The following is a 17246-nucleotide window of genomic DNA, read 5'->3' as shown; positions in this document are numbered from 1 at the left end:
CGGTTCCCTTTGTTCTCTTCACTGCCTTACCTGGCACCGGAACATCCAACCCTTTGTGCTTCTCTTTGGGGTCTGGAGTTGGCGTACCAGGCGATGTGCCAACAGGCATTTGCTACTTCGGGAGTTCTGCTTTGGCTGTACTAGGAACTATGGCAACTTGTCTTCTTCGCTTCCTCGATTCTGGGTTTGGCGTGCTAGGCGATATGCCAACAGGTATTTGTTGCTTCTTGGATTCTTGGGTTGGCGTGTTAGGCGATGTGCCAATAGGTATTTGCTGCTTCATGAGTTCTGCTTGGGCTGCACTAGGAACTATGGCGACTTGTCTTCTTCGCTTCCTGGATTCTGGAGTTGACGTGCCAGACGAAGCGGCAATAGGTGTTTGTCGCTTCTTGGATTCTGGGGTTGGCGTGCTAGGCGATATGCCAACAGGTATTTGTTGCTTCTTGGATTCTTGGGTTGGCGTGTTAGGCGATGTGCCAGGTATTTGCTGCTTCATGAGTTCTGCTTGGGCTGCACTAGGAAGTATGGCAACTTGTCTTCTTCGCTTCCTCGATTCTGGGGTTGGCGTACCAGACGAAGCGGCAACTGGTTTCTGGTGCTTATCAGTGAAGCTTGGAGTTTCTGGAACTGGTGTAGTCATGCTTGGTCGATGGTGACCATCCGACTGGTGAGAAGAGCTGTCCCGTTCGAGTTTCCGGATGACCTCAGCGGAGAGATGTTTCAATTGAATAGACTTTTCCTTGACATGTTCGGCATTAAGTCTATCGGCGATGTCGTTGGAAAGATGTTCCATGTTGATAGACTTGTTGGCGAGTTGCCCAGCCTTAAGTTTGATATGCGACTTCTTCTCCAAATTAGAAAATCCATATTCTGTATTCTTGAGTCTCCTTTCCATGTCGCGCATCTTTTCTTGCATCTTTTCTTGCATCTGCAATATATCCGAATGGTCTTTCTTGCGTGCCTCCTCCAGCTTGTTGGTTGACGCGATTGTTCCTTGCAGTGCAGGCATGGCTGAGTCTCTGTCATTCTTGATGTTCATCAAATGTGCCTTCTGGCACCCTGCCAGAGCACCAGCGATGACACCGTCGAAGTTGCCTCTCGGGTAGATGAACCCACAGGCTAGGACCTTTGCATGTGCGGGTAAGAGTCTTGTTACCTTGTAAGGCGGTTCATCTCGAAGATACGCGGCCCTTGCCTCTGTTGCAGCACGGCGAGTGGATTGAATCAGGGTAGTTTGGACTGCGTCAGTCCCGTTGCTGATTTCTCTGAAGTAAGTTTTGACACAAGAGATCACATCTCGGAGAAGTGTGGTCTGGGCAGTTTCGTAGAAAATTCTGCGCTCTGGAGCACTGACTGGCACCCCATCCTTCTCGAAGTCTCGGAATACTGCTTCGATGACCATGTTCATGGTCCAGTCCTCCTTGGCTGTCGTGGTTCGAATTTTGGCCCATTCGTCTTCTTTAGGGACCTTTTCCCCTGGATGTCTAGTAGCAAGCTCTTGCAGCCAGGAACGAATATCAGAAACACCGAAATCATTGGGGTCCCAATTCTCCATGGTTTCTTTTGTCGAAACTTCTTGTCCAGGTTCTGGGACATCTTGTCGTTTGATTTCGGAATCATCAGAGTCGACTCTCTGTGGTTTTGGTGCCAGCTCAGTCCACTCAATGTCTTCCTGTTGGTTCCCATCGTAGGGTGATGTTTGACCAGCCATGGATAGGATGTATTGGCCATCCCAATAGCTTTGGATAATCTGGTCGAGATCGGGTTCTCCAGTTCGATATGCCTTGTCCAAATGAAAACCGCTGCTTTTGCATTGTTCATTCACACGGCGGAATGCTTCAAAAATCGCACCGCTCGCGAACCAGCGAATCTTCTTGGGGTCAATCTGTGTCGCTGCGAGTTGATCTGCTACCCCCATCAAAGGGGAAATATCGGCTCCTCGGAGAAAAGCATTGTCTTGCTCCTGAACTTCAATGTCGCTGGGAAACAAGTAAAACCCTTTGCCATCCACATCCTTGGATGTAAGAAGATTGACACGCGCGCGGTATTCAGCATATCCGGCATCACTGACCCAAAGGGTTCTTCTCTCTTCAACGTCTTTGTCTTGGGGATGCAGAAGGACGACATCCTGTCCCATGGCGACAGCTCTATAGCGACCACCGACGTGGTCGTCTTGCGGGAGTCGAAAATTTGTTGAAGAAGCAATCTTGTCCCAGTTGTTTTCAAGTGCTAGTTGCCTGTGCTCGACGATAAGCCGTCGGTTCGATTTGGTGCGTTCGAAAGCTTCCTTGTCATCAGTGGTAGCAATGCGCGGGTCCATGGGCACATTGAAAAACTCTTTGTCATAATCGATCGATTCTTGAGCGCCTTGAGCATTTGCGTCTTCGCCAGTGGTACAAACAGTGAGTTGATCAAAATCATTGCTGATGCTGATAGCCGCAAGGTAGGCGAAGGTAACTCCACTGTCACCCCATATAGGCTGTACGGATGTGTCGCGCGAATACCAGTCCATAATCAACTTTCGACGTTTGAGAGCGACGATTGTCGAAGGCCAAAACCACCATTTGCCCTTGTCGTCCTGGAAGGCATACGTTGGGTGCCGTTGGTGGTCACCATCGCTTTCTTCAGAGTCACAAGGGTCACCATTTTGGTTTTCAATCCTGTTGAGGACGTGTTTGTTCGACATCTTGCGAGGTAGGATGAAAACAGGGCAAAGATCATGCGTGAGGGAGAAATCAAAAAAGGAGGAGGAGGAGAGGGGAGCGAGTATTTTTATCGGGCCCGCCTTGAGACTCCTGAGGTGCAGCGTATTCTGATCCAAGCTGATGTTGATGTAGGAGGAAGAAAGGAAATTAAGGAGGAGGAAGAAAGATTCCCAGTTTTATAGACACTGTCAAGCTGTGGCAGTCAGTGATTCACTGTCAAGCTGCGGCAGTGATTCACTGCCTACCTAGTTTGTATCCTAGGCAGCCGCATACCCGTCACTTCAGTCTGTTTAACTACCTAATAAACTCTTCCTTAGGGTCTAAGAAAAATAAGAGACGAAATTAGTAGGCCAACTTATGCTACTTAGACCAGGTTTCTTAGGTCTCTTATTTTTATATCCTAAAACTTAGGGGGTCAGCTTTTCTACTGCCGATTAGATAGATACCTACTAATGCAAATCAACCTCAATCCAGGGCTTCTCAACTTATTGCATTATACAAGCAAATGAATCTCTCAATGTTCATCCCAAATATCAGCGACTCTATGGTATATGTCTACACAAAAGGACCAGTGTAGCCCGAACTCTAACACATGCCAACTCCCTTTTTTCGCGTCGCATCCTATCTCTTCTCGCCCCATTCTAGAGATGTAACAGACCGATATCATAGAGAAACACGCCTTCCGCGATGAACGACGGGGAAGTAGTATCGTGGGTCGCCCACAGAGACTGTATTCTCTGGGTTATCTCCAGTCTGTGTAGCGACTGACTTTGTCGTCTCCCTCTCATATCCCGGCTTCATCTCTTCAAACATTTCCCTCAACGCCATCTCACTTGGCAAAGGACTGTTGTAGTTATCGGGGGTTCTGCAAAGACGCTTATACTCAGCAATATCCGGCATACTCATCTGCATGATCCTCCACCAGGATGACTTCAACTCGCTGACAAAGAGAGGCTGCCGTGCCAGCCAAAAGAGCATGGCATCGAGAATGCTTGCCATGGCGAGTCTCATAGGGACCATCAGCTTCTGAGGTTGTTCCCTGACAATAACTTCCAGAGCTGTCTGGTAATGCCACGAAAACTGAACCCACGACGAGCAATCTATGTCTCGATGTAGGTAGTGTCTTCGTATGAAAGATCCAATTTCGATTGAAGTGTTCTCAACCACTCGAAGGAGGTGTTTCGCCATTCGGGCCATGCGTAGATATATAGCGGCGGTATATGCCAAGACGCAGCGGGGAATATGTGAGGAATACCAGGGTCTTGATTGATCAAATTCGCAGATTTCGATTTCTGTTACCCTTGTCAGCCACTTCCTCTTCGCCTATGGAACGATAGCAAGACATACTGCCAGTGTAGATGAATCGCAAACAGTGGGCGACAGCTTCGGGGGCAAATCGTAGGTCCACCGTGACCGGAGTTCCATCCTAACGTCGTCAGTTTTGAATGAGCAGACTGGAGAGGTTAGACACTCACCAAGTTTGGTGGTGGCAGGTTGTCGCGAAACCAGCCCGATTGAGGTACCACAATGTTGCGATGTACTTTGAGGAGTATGTCGCCAGTACGTACCAACACATCGGCACCAAAAGGGGTTTTCCAAAGGCTTTCCAGCGGTCAGCTCCTGTTTCTCGACAGCACTTGGAGGGGTTTGACTAACTTCTCGGTCGCTCGAGGCGCAGCAGCTTCAAAAAGTTGGCGAGTTGTGGAGGAACTGTTGGACACTGGGGAGAACGATCTAGTCGAAAGCGTAGGTTGTGCCATGTCATCTCCAAGCCGCGACTCATTCGACAATGTCGAGGGTTCTCTAGATGCTCCAGCGTTGGTCATTTTCTCTGGTGACCACAACGATTGAGGTTTTGGCAAGGGCGGGAACATGCCCGCAAGAGAGGCTGCCGGGGGCTTCTTTGTCGAACTCCATGGGTTACTTTTTGGAGGCGAAGCAGGTCGTAGACTGGTGGGCGTTTCTGTATCTGATTTGCGCAACAATCTGACCTGCGGCGCTACAGCGTTCTTATTTTTGCGCCGCCCATCGATGGAGCTCTTGTCCATGACGACTAGGTAGTATCGAAGAAGTCAAGAAATGAAATGCCAAAGATGTTGAATCAAGGTAGGTATGCAGGAATATGGTTGTTATAAGGTTGATAGGCAGGCGGGTGCGTGTCGAGGGCAACACGACTGTGCGAGTAGAACACCACAAAGGATGCACAATAGCAATTTCTGTGCGAGGTCTGCGTCACGCCGGGGCTATAGATAGTTTTTAGAGAGAGAGAGAGAGGGAGAGAGGGCTTGGGGGAGTGAATCATGAGAAGAAATGTTAAAGGGCCGTCAACAGCTGTCAGCCGTCTGTCGACTCAAGGTTCCGTTTCTTTGTGATTCGTGCTTGAACGGATACCTGCACTACACTACACTACACTACCGCACTGTTTGGAGAGGAAAAGATGTACGGTAAATACAAGGTGCTGAGGAAACTATTTTATTGCTTGTATATGTCGATGGCTTTAGATATTAGATATAATTTAATTTGCTGCCTGGTTTTGGAGGTTATCAATGTTTAGTAGCAAGCGTGAAGCAACATTGTCTAGGTACAAACATCAGATATTATTTAGATCGCCTGTGTTTCTCATCAGTATTATGTCACATGAGGTATTATTTATAAGTAATTATTCTATAATTGACTGCCATATACTGAGGCATATTGGCAGCTGGCAGTAACTGTTCATTAAATATTCTCACGAGTTCACCATTTGAGACCCCTCAATCCCACCTCTCCTAAACCTCTTCCCTAAACATCTCCTCCCCCTTGCCTAACTTTTAGGCAGCCACTGAGAGTGTTTTCATAAACTTCTTCCTCTGGCATCTTTTCCTCCCACGTCACTCTTTCCTATGCAACGGCTTACTTTGTTGTGCCTCGAGTTGAGCCATCATGGAGTCGCCGCCAAAGCCGCCAGAGTCCTCGTCGGCCTCCGAACTCATCATCTCCTCTGAAGAGCTTAAATTGCGTATTCCATTCGCAAAACCGGATCTCAGATTCACCACGCAAAACGGTTGGTCTGACTGTCTCTAGGTAGAGCTATGTGCTAATCAACTCGGATAGGCCGCCAGGTCTTGACTCTCAAAGCTGAGATTGACGGCGCAGAAGGGCGTGTAAATTTCCAGCCACCACCTCGCTCTGCTACCACCTTCCACCAGTTCGGAAAGCTCCCTGTCGAGATACAAAAGAGAGTATGGGAACTTTCCTTTCCTGAACCGAGAATCTTTCGGTTGGCAAAAAACAAAAACAAACACTGGACACGAGTCGTGGTTTCTCATAAGCCGCCAGGTTTTTCTCAAGCATGCCATCTCTCCCGGCTCGTATACTGCAAAGAGACAGAGTACGCTCTGGGATCTGACGGTGGTTCTTACAAGAGTCTTCGGGTTTCGCCTTCCCGTGATGTCTTTTATTGGGACCAAGATTTGGTTGACGAACAGCCGATCTGCTCATACTTTCCAGGTCTCGAACGTTTCGAGAACATTGCAGTGAACCTGCCAAGACAGTATCCTGACCTGGTAGATACTACGTTGAACAGTTTTTTCTTCAGCGAGAACAAGTTCCTTAATTTGCAGACTCTCATCTTTGTCTTGGAACACAATCTACCGTCTAATGCCGATGTAGTATTTTTCGATATGGACAAAGATACCACAATGTTCTTTGACGGCGAAGCGTTGCATCAGGATGAAATACAGGAAAGATTCCAGGAAGAACTAGAAGAAAGGTTTCCACTACTCCATGCCAAACCCAACTTTCGTTTCGTGGAGGCTGCACGTGCTCGGGCTCGACAGGTCTGAATCAACTGTCTTCTTAACTACTACTGACTAGATAGTTGGGCTGATAAGAACTTCACGATATGACAGTCCCAAGCTTGGGTTTCAGACTCTTCTACTTGGACCCGGCTTCGATATTGGGTTGGTTTTGTGTTCGTTTCGGTAATAGCACACGACAACAGGCAGACTTCGGAAAACATGAGCACAGAGGTCTCCATAGCTCCAGTTTACTGAGAATACATTTGTCTGTAAAACAAAAAAGTCCCACTTCTACTATGTAGATACTGCTTTGATTTTGGAAGGTGAATGCATTTTACCCATGTTTAGTCTTGCCGAGTCCATTCATACTCTTCTCCTTAAAGTCTTTTTTATGACATTTGAACTACAACATCCGCTCTGTCCGAACCTCTCACTTAGCTCAATCAATTAGGGTGGGGCCATGCTATCACGCCTACCTAAAGTGTTGTTTTGATAGAGGCAAGACATCTATATTTAGTGCTGAAGGATGAGCTTGGTGATGGGGACTCCTATCAAGATGCAAGTGAGGCTTTTAATAGAGAACGCAATGGAAGCTGACCTGCATGACTTCATTCAACTAATAGTGGGCCATGCGCTAAGTAATGTGCAGCGATACGCGGATAGTATGAGTACCAACTATTTATACTCCTTTATCGTATAACTTTTAACAACTCACTTCATATATCCAAAGCCTTCAGCCACTCTCACCACTTTAACTTTTATTTACACAATGGCCTTCTCACTCTATGATGCAACTATCGTCGAGGCCAAGCTGGCCCTAGGCTCGCTATCCCACATCCTCAAGGAAGCCCAAAAGCACCCCAACGCCGCCAGCTTTCCTGAAGCACGTCTCTACGAAGACATGAACCCTCTGAGCTTCCAGGTACACGCAGCAACCCGCTTCGCAGAGAAGCTAGTGGCCAGGTTGTCCGGCCGAGAGTCGGTCGAGTTTGAAGATGAGGTTGTCACATTCGACGACATGCACTCGCGTATCGCCAAAGCCCAAGAGTTGCTCGCAAAGGCTGACAAGGATGCCGTTAACCGCCATGGAGAAGAGGTTGCGCCTACGGCTTTATCTTCTGCTGGAACAATGGACTTGACCGGCAAGGCGTTTGCTATGGGAGCGGCTATTCCCAACATCAATTTTCACCTGTCAATGGCTTATGCTATTCTAAGAAAGGAGGGCGTTCCTTTGGGAAAGAGGGATTATATTACTGCCTTTGTTGGGGAGTACATTCTCAAATAGATACCACTTTACAAGGACCCATAAGCGTTGTGTCAAGGTCGGAGAACACACATGCCTGGTTAACGATAGTTACGCTACAACTTTAGTCAAGAACAACGACAGCAAATCCGGATCTAATAGGTGACATCAAAGTTAGCCTAAGCTTTAGGATACAAAAATAAACAGCCTAAGAGGTCTGATCCAAATGGCATAAGCTGACCTGCTAATTTCGTCTCTTATGCTTTCATCGCAATTCTTCTGATACCTTGAAGCGAATATATATTACGAAAGGTGAAAACGCCGTGCCCAAAACTCCGTGGTTAGTCGCAAAACAGCGACAGTCGACTAAAAGTTCATGTTATTGTTGGCAGCCGCAGGGTTGCCTTGAAACATAGTGTTAAACCATGGCTCCTCCAGGAAGATGCGCATTCCATCTTCCCACATCCCTTGCGACCCTACTCCCATACCCATACCTTCCAAGTCCCAACCTGGAATGAGATTTGGGAAATCAAGGATATCCCCGTTATTATGGTTACCCATGCTTTCAGCTGCAGAAGGTAGTGATGGCATTACAGGCGCCATGGCCGCCGCCAGATCTGCCGAGAATGGCTCGTTATAGTATGGCATAGAAGCGCTAGAACTTGAAGCGTTGTCAGGGGTATCATGGAAGAATGGCTGTGGAGCTTGCGGAATACTCGAGCCCCATCCTGCCATTGACGGCCGATTGGCTGGGGAGTTGCGATTACGAGAGCCAGCACCTGTAGCAACTTCAGAAAGAAGCTGGAGAGGGGTGTTCGCTGTCGGGGTGCGGTCAGAAGGCTGCGTTGATGAGTTATTAGCGGGTGTTGACTGCTGCTGCTGCTGCTGCTGCGAAGGAGATTGTTTGACTGAAGTTGATGGTGGAGCTGGTTGGGATTCCTTGGCTCCGGACTTTGCTTGTTTGTAGAACCAACTGCGAAGCATGACCAGAACGACAAGAAATTTGGCAGCAGGTCGACAACGATCATCTGCCGCGGTTGCACGAAACTTATCAAGAAGGCCGTCGAGATACTTGCCGACCTGCATGTCTTCTTTGTCAATCACTCGGCCAAGATCTGAGCCTGTCGCCGATGCAGTAAAGTAGAGCTTGATAAGCATGACAACAGCGTACGCAACACGGACGAAGTTGAATACAGGCAGGCATCGTACACTAAAGATATCCATGGCCAGAAAGGTATTGAGCATGTCTTTTATAGAGGCCAGGCATGTCGATACCGAGCTTATGTACGCAGCAGACAGCTTGTCCCCACCAACAAGCCCGTTTTGCAGATTAGCTGTTGAGAACGGCGGCCGTAAACTTTCGGCTCGGGATTGCAGCGCCACTTCATGCATATATAAATTCAGCACGCCAAAGCTTATAAGAAGTGTTGCTGCTGATGGTTAGCAGACATAAGCGGCTGTTTTGGGTCCTATTCTTTGCTTACGCTGCAACAGGTCCGGAGGGACCTTTTCCTTATATCGTTTCAATTCCTGCTCGAGACCTCTGAGAATGTATTGCGTTCTTGGGTCACTCATACTGATATCTGTCGTCGGGTCATCAAGGGAGAACTGTACGCCAACTTCTTCAGACAGATGGTGTGTCCAAACAAGATGACAGAAATAAGCATCAGTAGGCGCAGCGTCTGGCGAAGATTGCAAGAGCTGAAGACTCTCGTCCATAAAAGGAGTCCAACGTATGAGATTGGGTCGGTGCAAGGCCATAGAGGTGTTAGCTGCTAGAAAATAGCACGTCAGCCATGTGCGCCGACTTTCCAGACTCGTTGAGTCTGGAGGTGTCCAACGGCGGCTCTGAGGCAAGGGCCCAGCGACCGGGGTGCCTGGTGCAGGACGCCAAGTATCGGGCATAACTAGTCCACGACGCTGCTTGAATTTCTGTCCGAGTCCAATATCGATGGCCATGACAGCTGACATGTGAACAAGCTGGTAGAACTTGAGCTCCTCAAAGTGTTCTGGCGGCCAATACCAAATCACGCCAACATTAATCGCTTGCACCAACTCAAGACTCTTCTCGCCAGAAAGTATTACCTTCTCAGCAAAAGTGAGCATCATCTCCTTTTGTAGAGTCTTTTGAAGAACGGGTGACTCTGCAGACGCAACTGCCATGATGGCTAGAAAAAGTATCGGTTTTGTCTTTCGAAGTTCAGATGCTGTAAAGCCAGGCTGAAAGATGACAGCCGGAAGATGCGATATCATATGGTCATTATACCGAGCAAATAGCTCAGTGGCTTTGTCCATGGTGATAATTCCACGCTCGACGATATCACCACCCTTTGCCCTTGTCAGATATGCCGCTAGGGCCTCAGCTGGAGTCTCCTCGGCACGAGGCTGCTCGATTGAAGCTTCACGGCCGTCAGAGAACTTCCTCTTCTGTCCAGTCGCTGGAGTAGGAGCCAGGGTCGCACTCGACCGAGCTGGGGATGCGCGTTCTGAGTTATGCTCAGCTGTAGACGTCTGCTGCATGAGAGGCTGAGCCGACGCAAAGGACCCCCATGCGGGCGGTCTCCAACTGCCATTGTTGTATGAAGCCGTAGGTGTGCTAGAGTCATTGGGTGGTTTGGGTGTGACATTTCTTGATGAGTCCGCGATGCCGTGGGTCTGACCTTGGCCTTGCGCATATGGCTGACCACCTACAGGTGCTGCTCTAGCTTGCAAACTCGCTGTCAAGGCGTCAATCTTTTTTTCTAGTTCAGCGACTCTGCTATCCGTCTTCTTTTGGCGCTTGCGCGTCGGCATCGTCACGACACAGTTCCGTCCGGCCTTCCGGCATCTTTTGCATGGTCCCTCATCGTTAGGATCAGGTTCGCAGCGTACTTTCAAACCGCGACACGCTTCACATGCTCGCGGTCGCTTAGGATCATTTGCATCTCCCTCATGTTCATCGTGAAGCTGCGAATGTTGATGCTGCGGTGATTCTGGATTCTCAACTGATGCGCTAGGTGTGTTATCAGCACTGTTATGGTCATCATGCGCGTCGTGGGTGTGAGAGAAGGGCATCAGTGATCCCCCGGCAGATGAAACATTGTGACTCGGTGACGGTCTCGATGTTCCGTCTGGCCCAAAATTTGTTAGTAATAAGGCTCTATCGCCAGTCGCGCCAAGACGAGGATCGAGCTCCATCGGAGCTTGTTACTTCAATATGCCGGCCTTTTGACGATGCGATGGTGGAGGACGGCGATGTTCGTCGCCGACTCCGATACTTCCGGAGCCTTGAGCGAGATTAGTCAGCAATGAATCGGGGCATGACGTCCGCATCTCCGTATATCTTACCTGGGTGGCCTCAGGGTATCAGAAAAATTGGCCGCTGGAAGCATAAAAGACGAAATTAGCGGGTCACTTTATGTTCCTTAGACCATAGCTCTTAGACTATTTATTTTTGTAACCCAAGACTTAGGAGGTCATTTTTTCTGCTACCTACTAGGGTGGCATTGAGATAGACATCATGTAACCCAGACTAACTCTATCTCCAAAGATGAAAACAGGCTTCGTAAAGATGAATTAATAAAAGTAAGCCCAAGCATATTGGAAAGGGCGCCTCGTGATTGGAACGAAGTGATAGCTGGTGGAAACCTAGACTCTAGAGCATGATTGCATTCAAGATATCTTATATAGAAATGACCTATCCATAACGCCATGCTAAGCAGAAAAAGCAACATGTTCGAGCCCACATCGACGCTACTCATTCCACTTGCAATCCTTCAAGTTCCTTCAAACCGTCTCTCATACAGACTAGCCCGGCCTCGATTCCCTTCCATCTAGTAGTTGTCTTTAACCCTTTCGAACCAAGAGTCCACATTGATAGTGATGCTGATAAATCAGGAAAGAGCAAATCCACCGTAAAGAACCATTAAGTAAAAACTCCGATATGCAAGGTATTAAAGTATAAATCATCATAAAATAGTGTGGTAACGTTTGGTATGGTATGTATGGTATCATCGCATGTCGAAACGAGTGGGTATGTGGCAATAACAAAACAGGTAAAAAGTCAAGCACATATACAGTTTAGAAACGTGTTTCCTCTCTCAAACGGCTCTTCGATCCCTGGTGCTGGGGGCCCATCATGCCACCCATAAAGATGGAACTCTCGCGACGTCTGCTAGTCGACATCGTGTTTTGATCATATGTTGCTGAAGCACCGCCCAGATCTTCGTATGAGGGCTGCAACATACGCCTGTCGTTGGCCGAAGGTGGCCTGTAGCCATTATCGTAAGCACTGTTGAATGGGTCGTAACCAAGTCTGGATGCACTCGAAGGGGGCGAAGTTCGCATTGGAGCGTTGTTAACCAGAAGGGGAGGGGTAGGGGTCGATCGCTGTACGTCTCGTCGCATCTGGCCATGAGGAGATGATACACTACCAGCGGTAGACGGACGAGCGGGGACGTCAAATCGTGGTGGCGCCTCGAATCGTTGGAGTTCTGGTTCGGAGGCTGGTGACGGGAGCTCATAAACCTCTGGATCAATCCCAAAAATGCCCTCGTAGTTTTGTAGGAACATTGCAAAAACAGGGGCTGGGATGTTGAGAGTTGGTGAAAAGACAATGCCAACGTTGCGGACGGTCATCTTATTTATGTCCGCGTTGTTGATGATCTTGATCAAGAAGCCAATCAGGTATTTGAGCAGCGTCGCGTTGGCCTGGGGAAGTCTATGAACCAGCTCACCCAATGCCGACATCTTTGCCGCGTGGTCTGTGATCTCCATTGTCGTCAAAAACTCCATGTGTAGATCTCTGGTCAAAATTGTAGTTGGCAGTTCTCGAAGATAGAGCTTCAGCAATGAAGCGACGGCATGGATGTCATAATATTGGCGGTCGGTGATCAGGTTGATGTCCCCTTCGGTGTTGAATCGCTCTTTGAGCTGCTTGATGACAATGTTAGAGCCACTCAAACGGAAGATTCCCTCTTCGAGGATCGCATTCTTGGAGTCCAGATACTGAATGCATCGATATACGACAGCTGGAAGAGGCACGTTCACATCCGTAGGAGAACAGTATCGAACGGCTTCTCCCAACGGTGCACCGAAAGCTTGTTGCACAGGGCCTTGGTAAGAGTTCTGGGGTGGTGTCGCATTTGCATCGCTGCCGCCAAATAAAGAATCTTGACCTTCAGATGAAGACCGAGCCTTGGGCCCAAACCCAAAGAAACTTCGTTTTCTCTGCTTCTTCTCGTCAGCCGTTGGCAGGTTTGGCTTATTCCCCCAAGCACCCAAATCAGATATGGGCTGAGGGTCCCTAGGACCCGAAATGAGCTTGCTTTGTGATGAAGAGAAGGTGTCAAATCCACGGGCATGCGGAGTTTCAGGCAGGCCACCGGAAGTCTTGGGTCGTGCAGGACCAGTATGCTGAGGGGCATCTCCTAATTGGGTAGAATCGTATCGGACACCGACCAAAGTGTCGGAATCTGATGGGTGATGGTAAGATTTCCTGGGTACCTTTCGGACTTTGCCAGAATTGGGAGGCTCGAGACGATGGTCTGTACGATGCTCAGTACGGTGGTCATGGCCTGGTGTTTGACGATCATGATGATGGCCACTTCTCGATGACAATGGTGGTTCAAGGTCCTCGGGGTCCCGATAATCAACCCATTGCAGAAGAGCCTCAACCCACAGGTCTCGCTCCTTGTCGCTTTCTGCGCAAAGGACGTGTCTGAAATGACTGCTTGTGTCCTTCTTCTTGGGTTCCAAAATCAGGAAAGCGTGACGGAACTGGTTATCCAGGTCGTCACCATTGGCAGAATATGCTGGCGACTGGTTGTCATTGTTCTGGTTCTGCTTGCCAATCTGTGCACCTTGGAGCTTGATGGTTCCCAGATGCGCACCGCCGGGCACCTCAAAGTACTTCAACAGGGGCCCGTTTAGGACGAAGTATCTGGCTTTCCAGCCACCGAAATTCTTGCCCTTCTTGGTCAAGTAACCGCTGCGCCGAGGCCGACCATCAGGTCCGATTTTGTTGCCAGTAGTTTCCGATCCCGTGTCGCCCAATGATGCTGTGTCGTCCAGATTTGGTGGGAGAACGTGAGATGACAAATATTTGCAAAGCTCGATGGCTGTCTTTGTGTCAAAAGGAATATCCAGTATATCATCCATGAACTGCTCCAAGACCGTCCTACGGGCATCGAGCTTGGCCGGCGCATGACCACTGAATAGAGAACGCTCGGGCGCCCTGACTGTGTAAGAATTACACTGCTTCAGTCTTGAATCAAGTCTTGTCAGCGAGGCCAAGTCTTTCTCGATCCGCCAAAGCTCGCCATTATCAGATCGCGAGATGATAGCCAGAGTGAAGACGGGATCTTCCTCGAGCTGCGTAAGAGACATCATGCTCGCTCGGGATGGTTTCATGCGGGAAGACGCAACCATAATCTTGATAGAGGGCAGTGCGTTTGGTGGCAGTAAGAGGTCCGGGTACTCATCTGTGACCAAACCCTTGTAAACCTCCGTTCGTTCGCCAGGGCTCGACATTCTGATGATTGGTTGATCTGCGTGGCCGACAATTTCCTGTTGCGCACCCTGTTGTCTTTGGGACGAAGAGCCTTCAGACGCAGCGCCGTTTTCGGGCGCTCTTGCTGGATTTGCGGCGGGTGTTGCTAGCGGCGTGTTTGGCGGCAACGGAATAGGTTGACGAGGTGGTCTTGGAGAGAGAGGTCCTGCTTGAAATTGTATCGATCTTGGGGACAAAGGCGGCGAACTGAGGTTGGAAGGCCGGGGGCTTGCGGGTAGGCCCGGGCTTAACAAAGGCGCAGGGATTTCCCTAGTTTTTGTTCCACTGAGCATCTCTCCCAGTGAGGCTGTCCCAAACTCTTGTGCAGGGACCTGGGCTGCGTCTCGTGGGGATCCAGGTTGACTGGATTTGCTCTTCTTGGACGCACTACGTGCAACAGCTTCCTTTATAGCAATAATTTCACGATCTCGATCATCTTCTTCTCGGGTTCTTCGGCGTCCACGGCGATCGAGAACAATCTCATCAACTTCCAAGATGTCGTCATAATCGGATTCAGTTTCTTCTTCCTCGGGTGAGGGGCTTAGATGTGTCCTTAGTTCCTTGTTCAACATCAAGGGTGCAGGCGGTGGCTTCCTTGGTGGGGGCACTGGAAACTTTGAAAGACCTTCATCAGGCTGAGGAGTGGCCTCAAGAACAGCAACTGTCGGGAGATGTGTCACTGGAGGTTTTGGTGGTGGCATCTTGGGAGGCTCGCTTGGAAGGCTACGCGACGGCGGGATAGCGACGTTGTAAGGAATGTCCTTGGCTGGTTCCTCCAACTTGTCCGACTTCTCTTTCCGTGCGTCATCCGCAGCGCGCTCCTCGGCCTCATGATCATACTTATCCAAAGCATGGTCTTGCGGCTTAGGCATGGCATGCGCAGGGTTCAAGAGGTCACCCACGGCTGAATGTGGAGCACTAAGCTGGTCTGCTGGTGGAGTGATGGGATAAGGCGCCATGGAGATGTCAATAGGCGAATTCCTTGGGCTCTCGGCTTCGAGAATTGGCGATTCTGGGGGCACTGTCTGATCCTTGGCTCGTTGTAAATCAGCTCGAGGTGCCGGGGGACCAGACACTTTCGTGGGTTCTTTTGCGTCATCGTTTGAAGACAATGGAGCAGATGGAAGTGATATCACCTCTTTCAGCTTCTTTCTATATTTCTCCTTGTCTTTCAGAGCTCTTTCCAGATCCTTGTTAAGGCCTAGAATCATGGCCCGTTGCTTGTCTACCAAGCGCCATAGCTGGCTATTTTGTTGCGACTGGGAATGCTTCTCCTTAAGCAAATATTGAATTAGAGTCTCGGGACTGCCTGCTGTCTTGATAAGATGGGCGATTTCCGAAGGTCCGTGTTGACCATCAGTGTTGTTGTTTGACCCAGACTTGGTTGAGATTGCTGAAATGGCTGAGTCGATGGAGGAATTTCGAGTTAGTCCTCTGGAAGACTCAGCCTGGGCCGCAGCTACCGGACCAGCCATGGCCGGAGATACTGGCGAGTTTGAGCCTGTTCCAGGCTTCGAAGTTATAGGCTCGGAGACGGTTCGCAATCCATTCGGACTGCCTGCGTAGCCCTGCCTAAGTGGAAGTCAGCTTGCGAGAAAAGTTCGAGCAGTAGTGGCAGGTGCGCTGGTTACTGCCCGTGTGGGAACGAACCTGGGGCTGAGAGGTCGAGGTGATCCTTCGTCCGAGGAGTCGCTTAGGAACGAGGTCTCTTTACCAAGGCCCGATGAGATCTCAGGCTCTGTATTGGCTCGATAGGTTGGTGTTGGTGTAGATCGGCTTGGAAAGACGTCGCTTCGCGGACTGGGACTTGCTTGTTCGTAAGGAAAGTTGGCGGCGGCCTTAAGTGGACTCGAAATTACTGGTCTAAGAGATCTAGTGGGCGCAATGTGTTAGAGAAGTAGCGCAAAGGGTTCCACGGCAGAGCGCAAGGTGTGCCTGGGTTCGAAATGTAAGGTATGGTGAAGGAAGGCTTGAGGTTTAGTGGTAACCTCGTACAGCACTTGACCTGGGGTAGGGAGGAAAGATAATTGCTGGTCGAGAAGGGCCAAGAACCAAAGATGTATGGAGGGGAGAGATTGTGAGAGACAGTGATGAAGGGGCCAGGAAGAAGCCGGGGCCAGCGCTGGCCGGGGGGTGTGGGTGGAGATGACCCAAGCAGTGTAGAGCATGCAATTGCTTGCGAGGGTTTGTAGTTGGGATGAAGACTCTGAAAATGCGTAGGCCAATGCTTACCTATAACCTGGCGATGATAATGGACCAAATGAGAGTGAGAGTGATGGTACAGATGGGCTTGTCCGAACGATGCGACCAACGGTAGGACTGTCGTCAACGGGTATTTCGGTGGGTGAACGAGCACGATCGAAAAATCTGGTATTGACAGGAGTAGCAACAGAAGCTTCGACACTCTGGCTCTGGCTCTGGCTCTGGAGCGCAAGCTGTGGCATCGTGCGCCGGGCTACCTTGCAGTGTTATGCACCATAGGGCATCAGCCAATAAGTCGGGGTGCAGTACCGTACAGGGCACGGAACGCTGATATGAGGTGAGCCTGTGAGGTGAGGCGTTTCGAGATGCCGGTTGCTGCGGTGGGAATTAGTCTGGCCCCAACGTTACATGCAGCTGTAACCGCGTTACAACAAAGTGCAGTGCAGTGCAGTACTGTGCTGTATGACTGGGTGAGACAGCAGACTATAGCGCAGGATACAAGGCCGAGAAACGAACGTCGAAAAAGTAAGGATTATGGGTATAATAGAGCAGCTTTTGGTGTGTGGAGTGCAATGCAATGCAGTGCCGTTGGAAATAGTTTGAAGCGAGCGACTGGGAAGCGACTGTCGCAAAAAAGACTGGTCCAGTATAACTATGCGAAGCCAGGCTGCCCTGGACGACAAGATACCTGATACCTTGCCTTGCCTTGCTTTGTTCGGCTTGGGAATGGAGTCGGACAGGGAATGTCGTTTGCGGAGGAACCAGGTATTGGTGAAGCGAATATCGAC

The 17246-nt window shown here is 49.6% G+C and overlaps 5 protein-coding genes across 5 annotated transcripts; 2 read left to right on the top strand and 3 right to left on the bottom strand.

Annotated features, from left to right (window-relative positions):
* Positions 1–112: 112 nt before the first annotated feature.
* Positions 113–2686, bottom strand: FPOAC1_001163 (uncharacterized protein; the record flags this gene model as incomplete). Its single annotated transcript, XM_044845769.1, has 1 exon — positions 113–2686. The coding sequence occupies one exon, from the start codon at positions 2684–2686 to the stop codon at positions 113–115; it is 2574 nt and encodes an 857-aa protein (XP_044711685.1).
* Positions 2687–3368: 682 nt separating this feature from the next.
* On the bottom strand, positions 3369–4753 carry FPOAC1_001162 (uncharacterized protein; the record flags this gene model as incomplete). Its single annotated transcript, XM_044845768.1, has 4 exons — positions 3369–3997; positions 4053–4131; positions 4181–4307; positions 4362–4753. The coding sequence occupies 4 exons, from the start codon at positions 4751–4753 to the stop codon at positions 3369–3371; spliced, it is 1227 nt and encodes a 408-aa protein (XP_044711684.1).
* An 874-nt stretch (positions 4754–5627) lies between these two features.
* On the top strand, positions 5628–6529 carry FPOAC1_001161 (uncharacterized protein; the record flags this gene model as incomplete). The annotated part of the gene is made up of 2 exons (XM_044845767.1): positions 5628–5748; positions 5799–6529. The coding sequence occupies 2 exons, from the start codon at positions 5628–5630 to the stop codon at positions 6527–6529; spliced, it is 852 nt and encodes a 283-aa protein (XP_044711683.1).
* A 724-nt stretch (positions 6530–7253) lies between these two features.
* On the top strand, positions 7254–7769 carry FPOAC1_001160 (uncharacterized protein; the record flags this gene model as incomplete). The annotated part of the gene is made up of 1 exon (XM_044845766.1): positions 7254–7769. The coding sequence occupies one exon, from the start codon at positions 7254–7256 to the stop codon at positions 7767–7769; it is 516 nt and encodes a 171-aa protein (XP_044711682.1).
* A 324-nt stretch (positions 7770–8093) lies between these two features.
* On the bottom strand, positions 8094–16700 carry FPOAC1_001159 (uncharacterized protein; the record flags this gene model as incomplete). The annotated part of the gene is made up of 6 exons (XM_044845765.1): positions 8094–9157; positions 9212–10719; positions 10918–10993; positions 11954–15828; positions 15907–16128; positions 16489–16700. 6 exons carry the CDS (start codon positions 16698–16700, stop codon positions 8094–8096), a joined length of 6957 nt encoding a protein of 2318 aa, XP_044711681.1.
* Positions 16701–17246: the final 546 nt, after the last annotated feature.

Source organism: Fusarium poae, chromosome 1, assembly GCF_019609905.1.
Source record: "Fusarium poae strain DAOMC 252244 chromosome 1, whole genome shotgun sequence".
Lineage (NCBI taxonomy): Eukaryota > Fungi > Ascomycota > Sordariomycetes > Hypocreales > Nectriaceae > Fusarium > Fusarium poae.
This window is presented reverse-complemented; position numbering and strand designations above follow the sequence as displayed.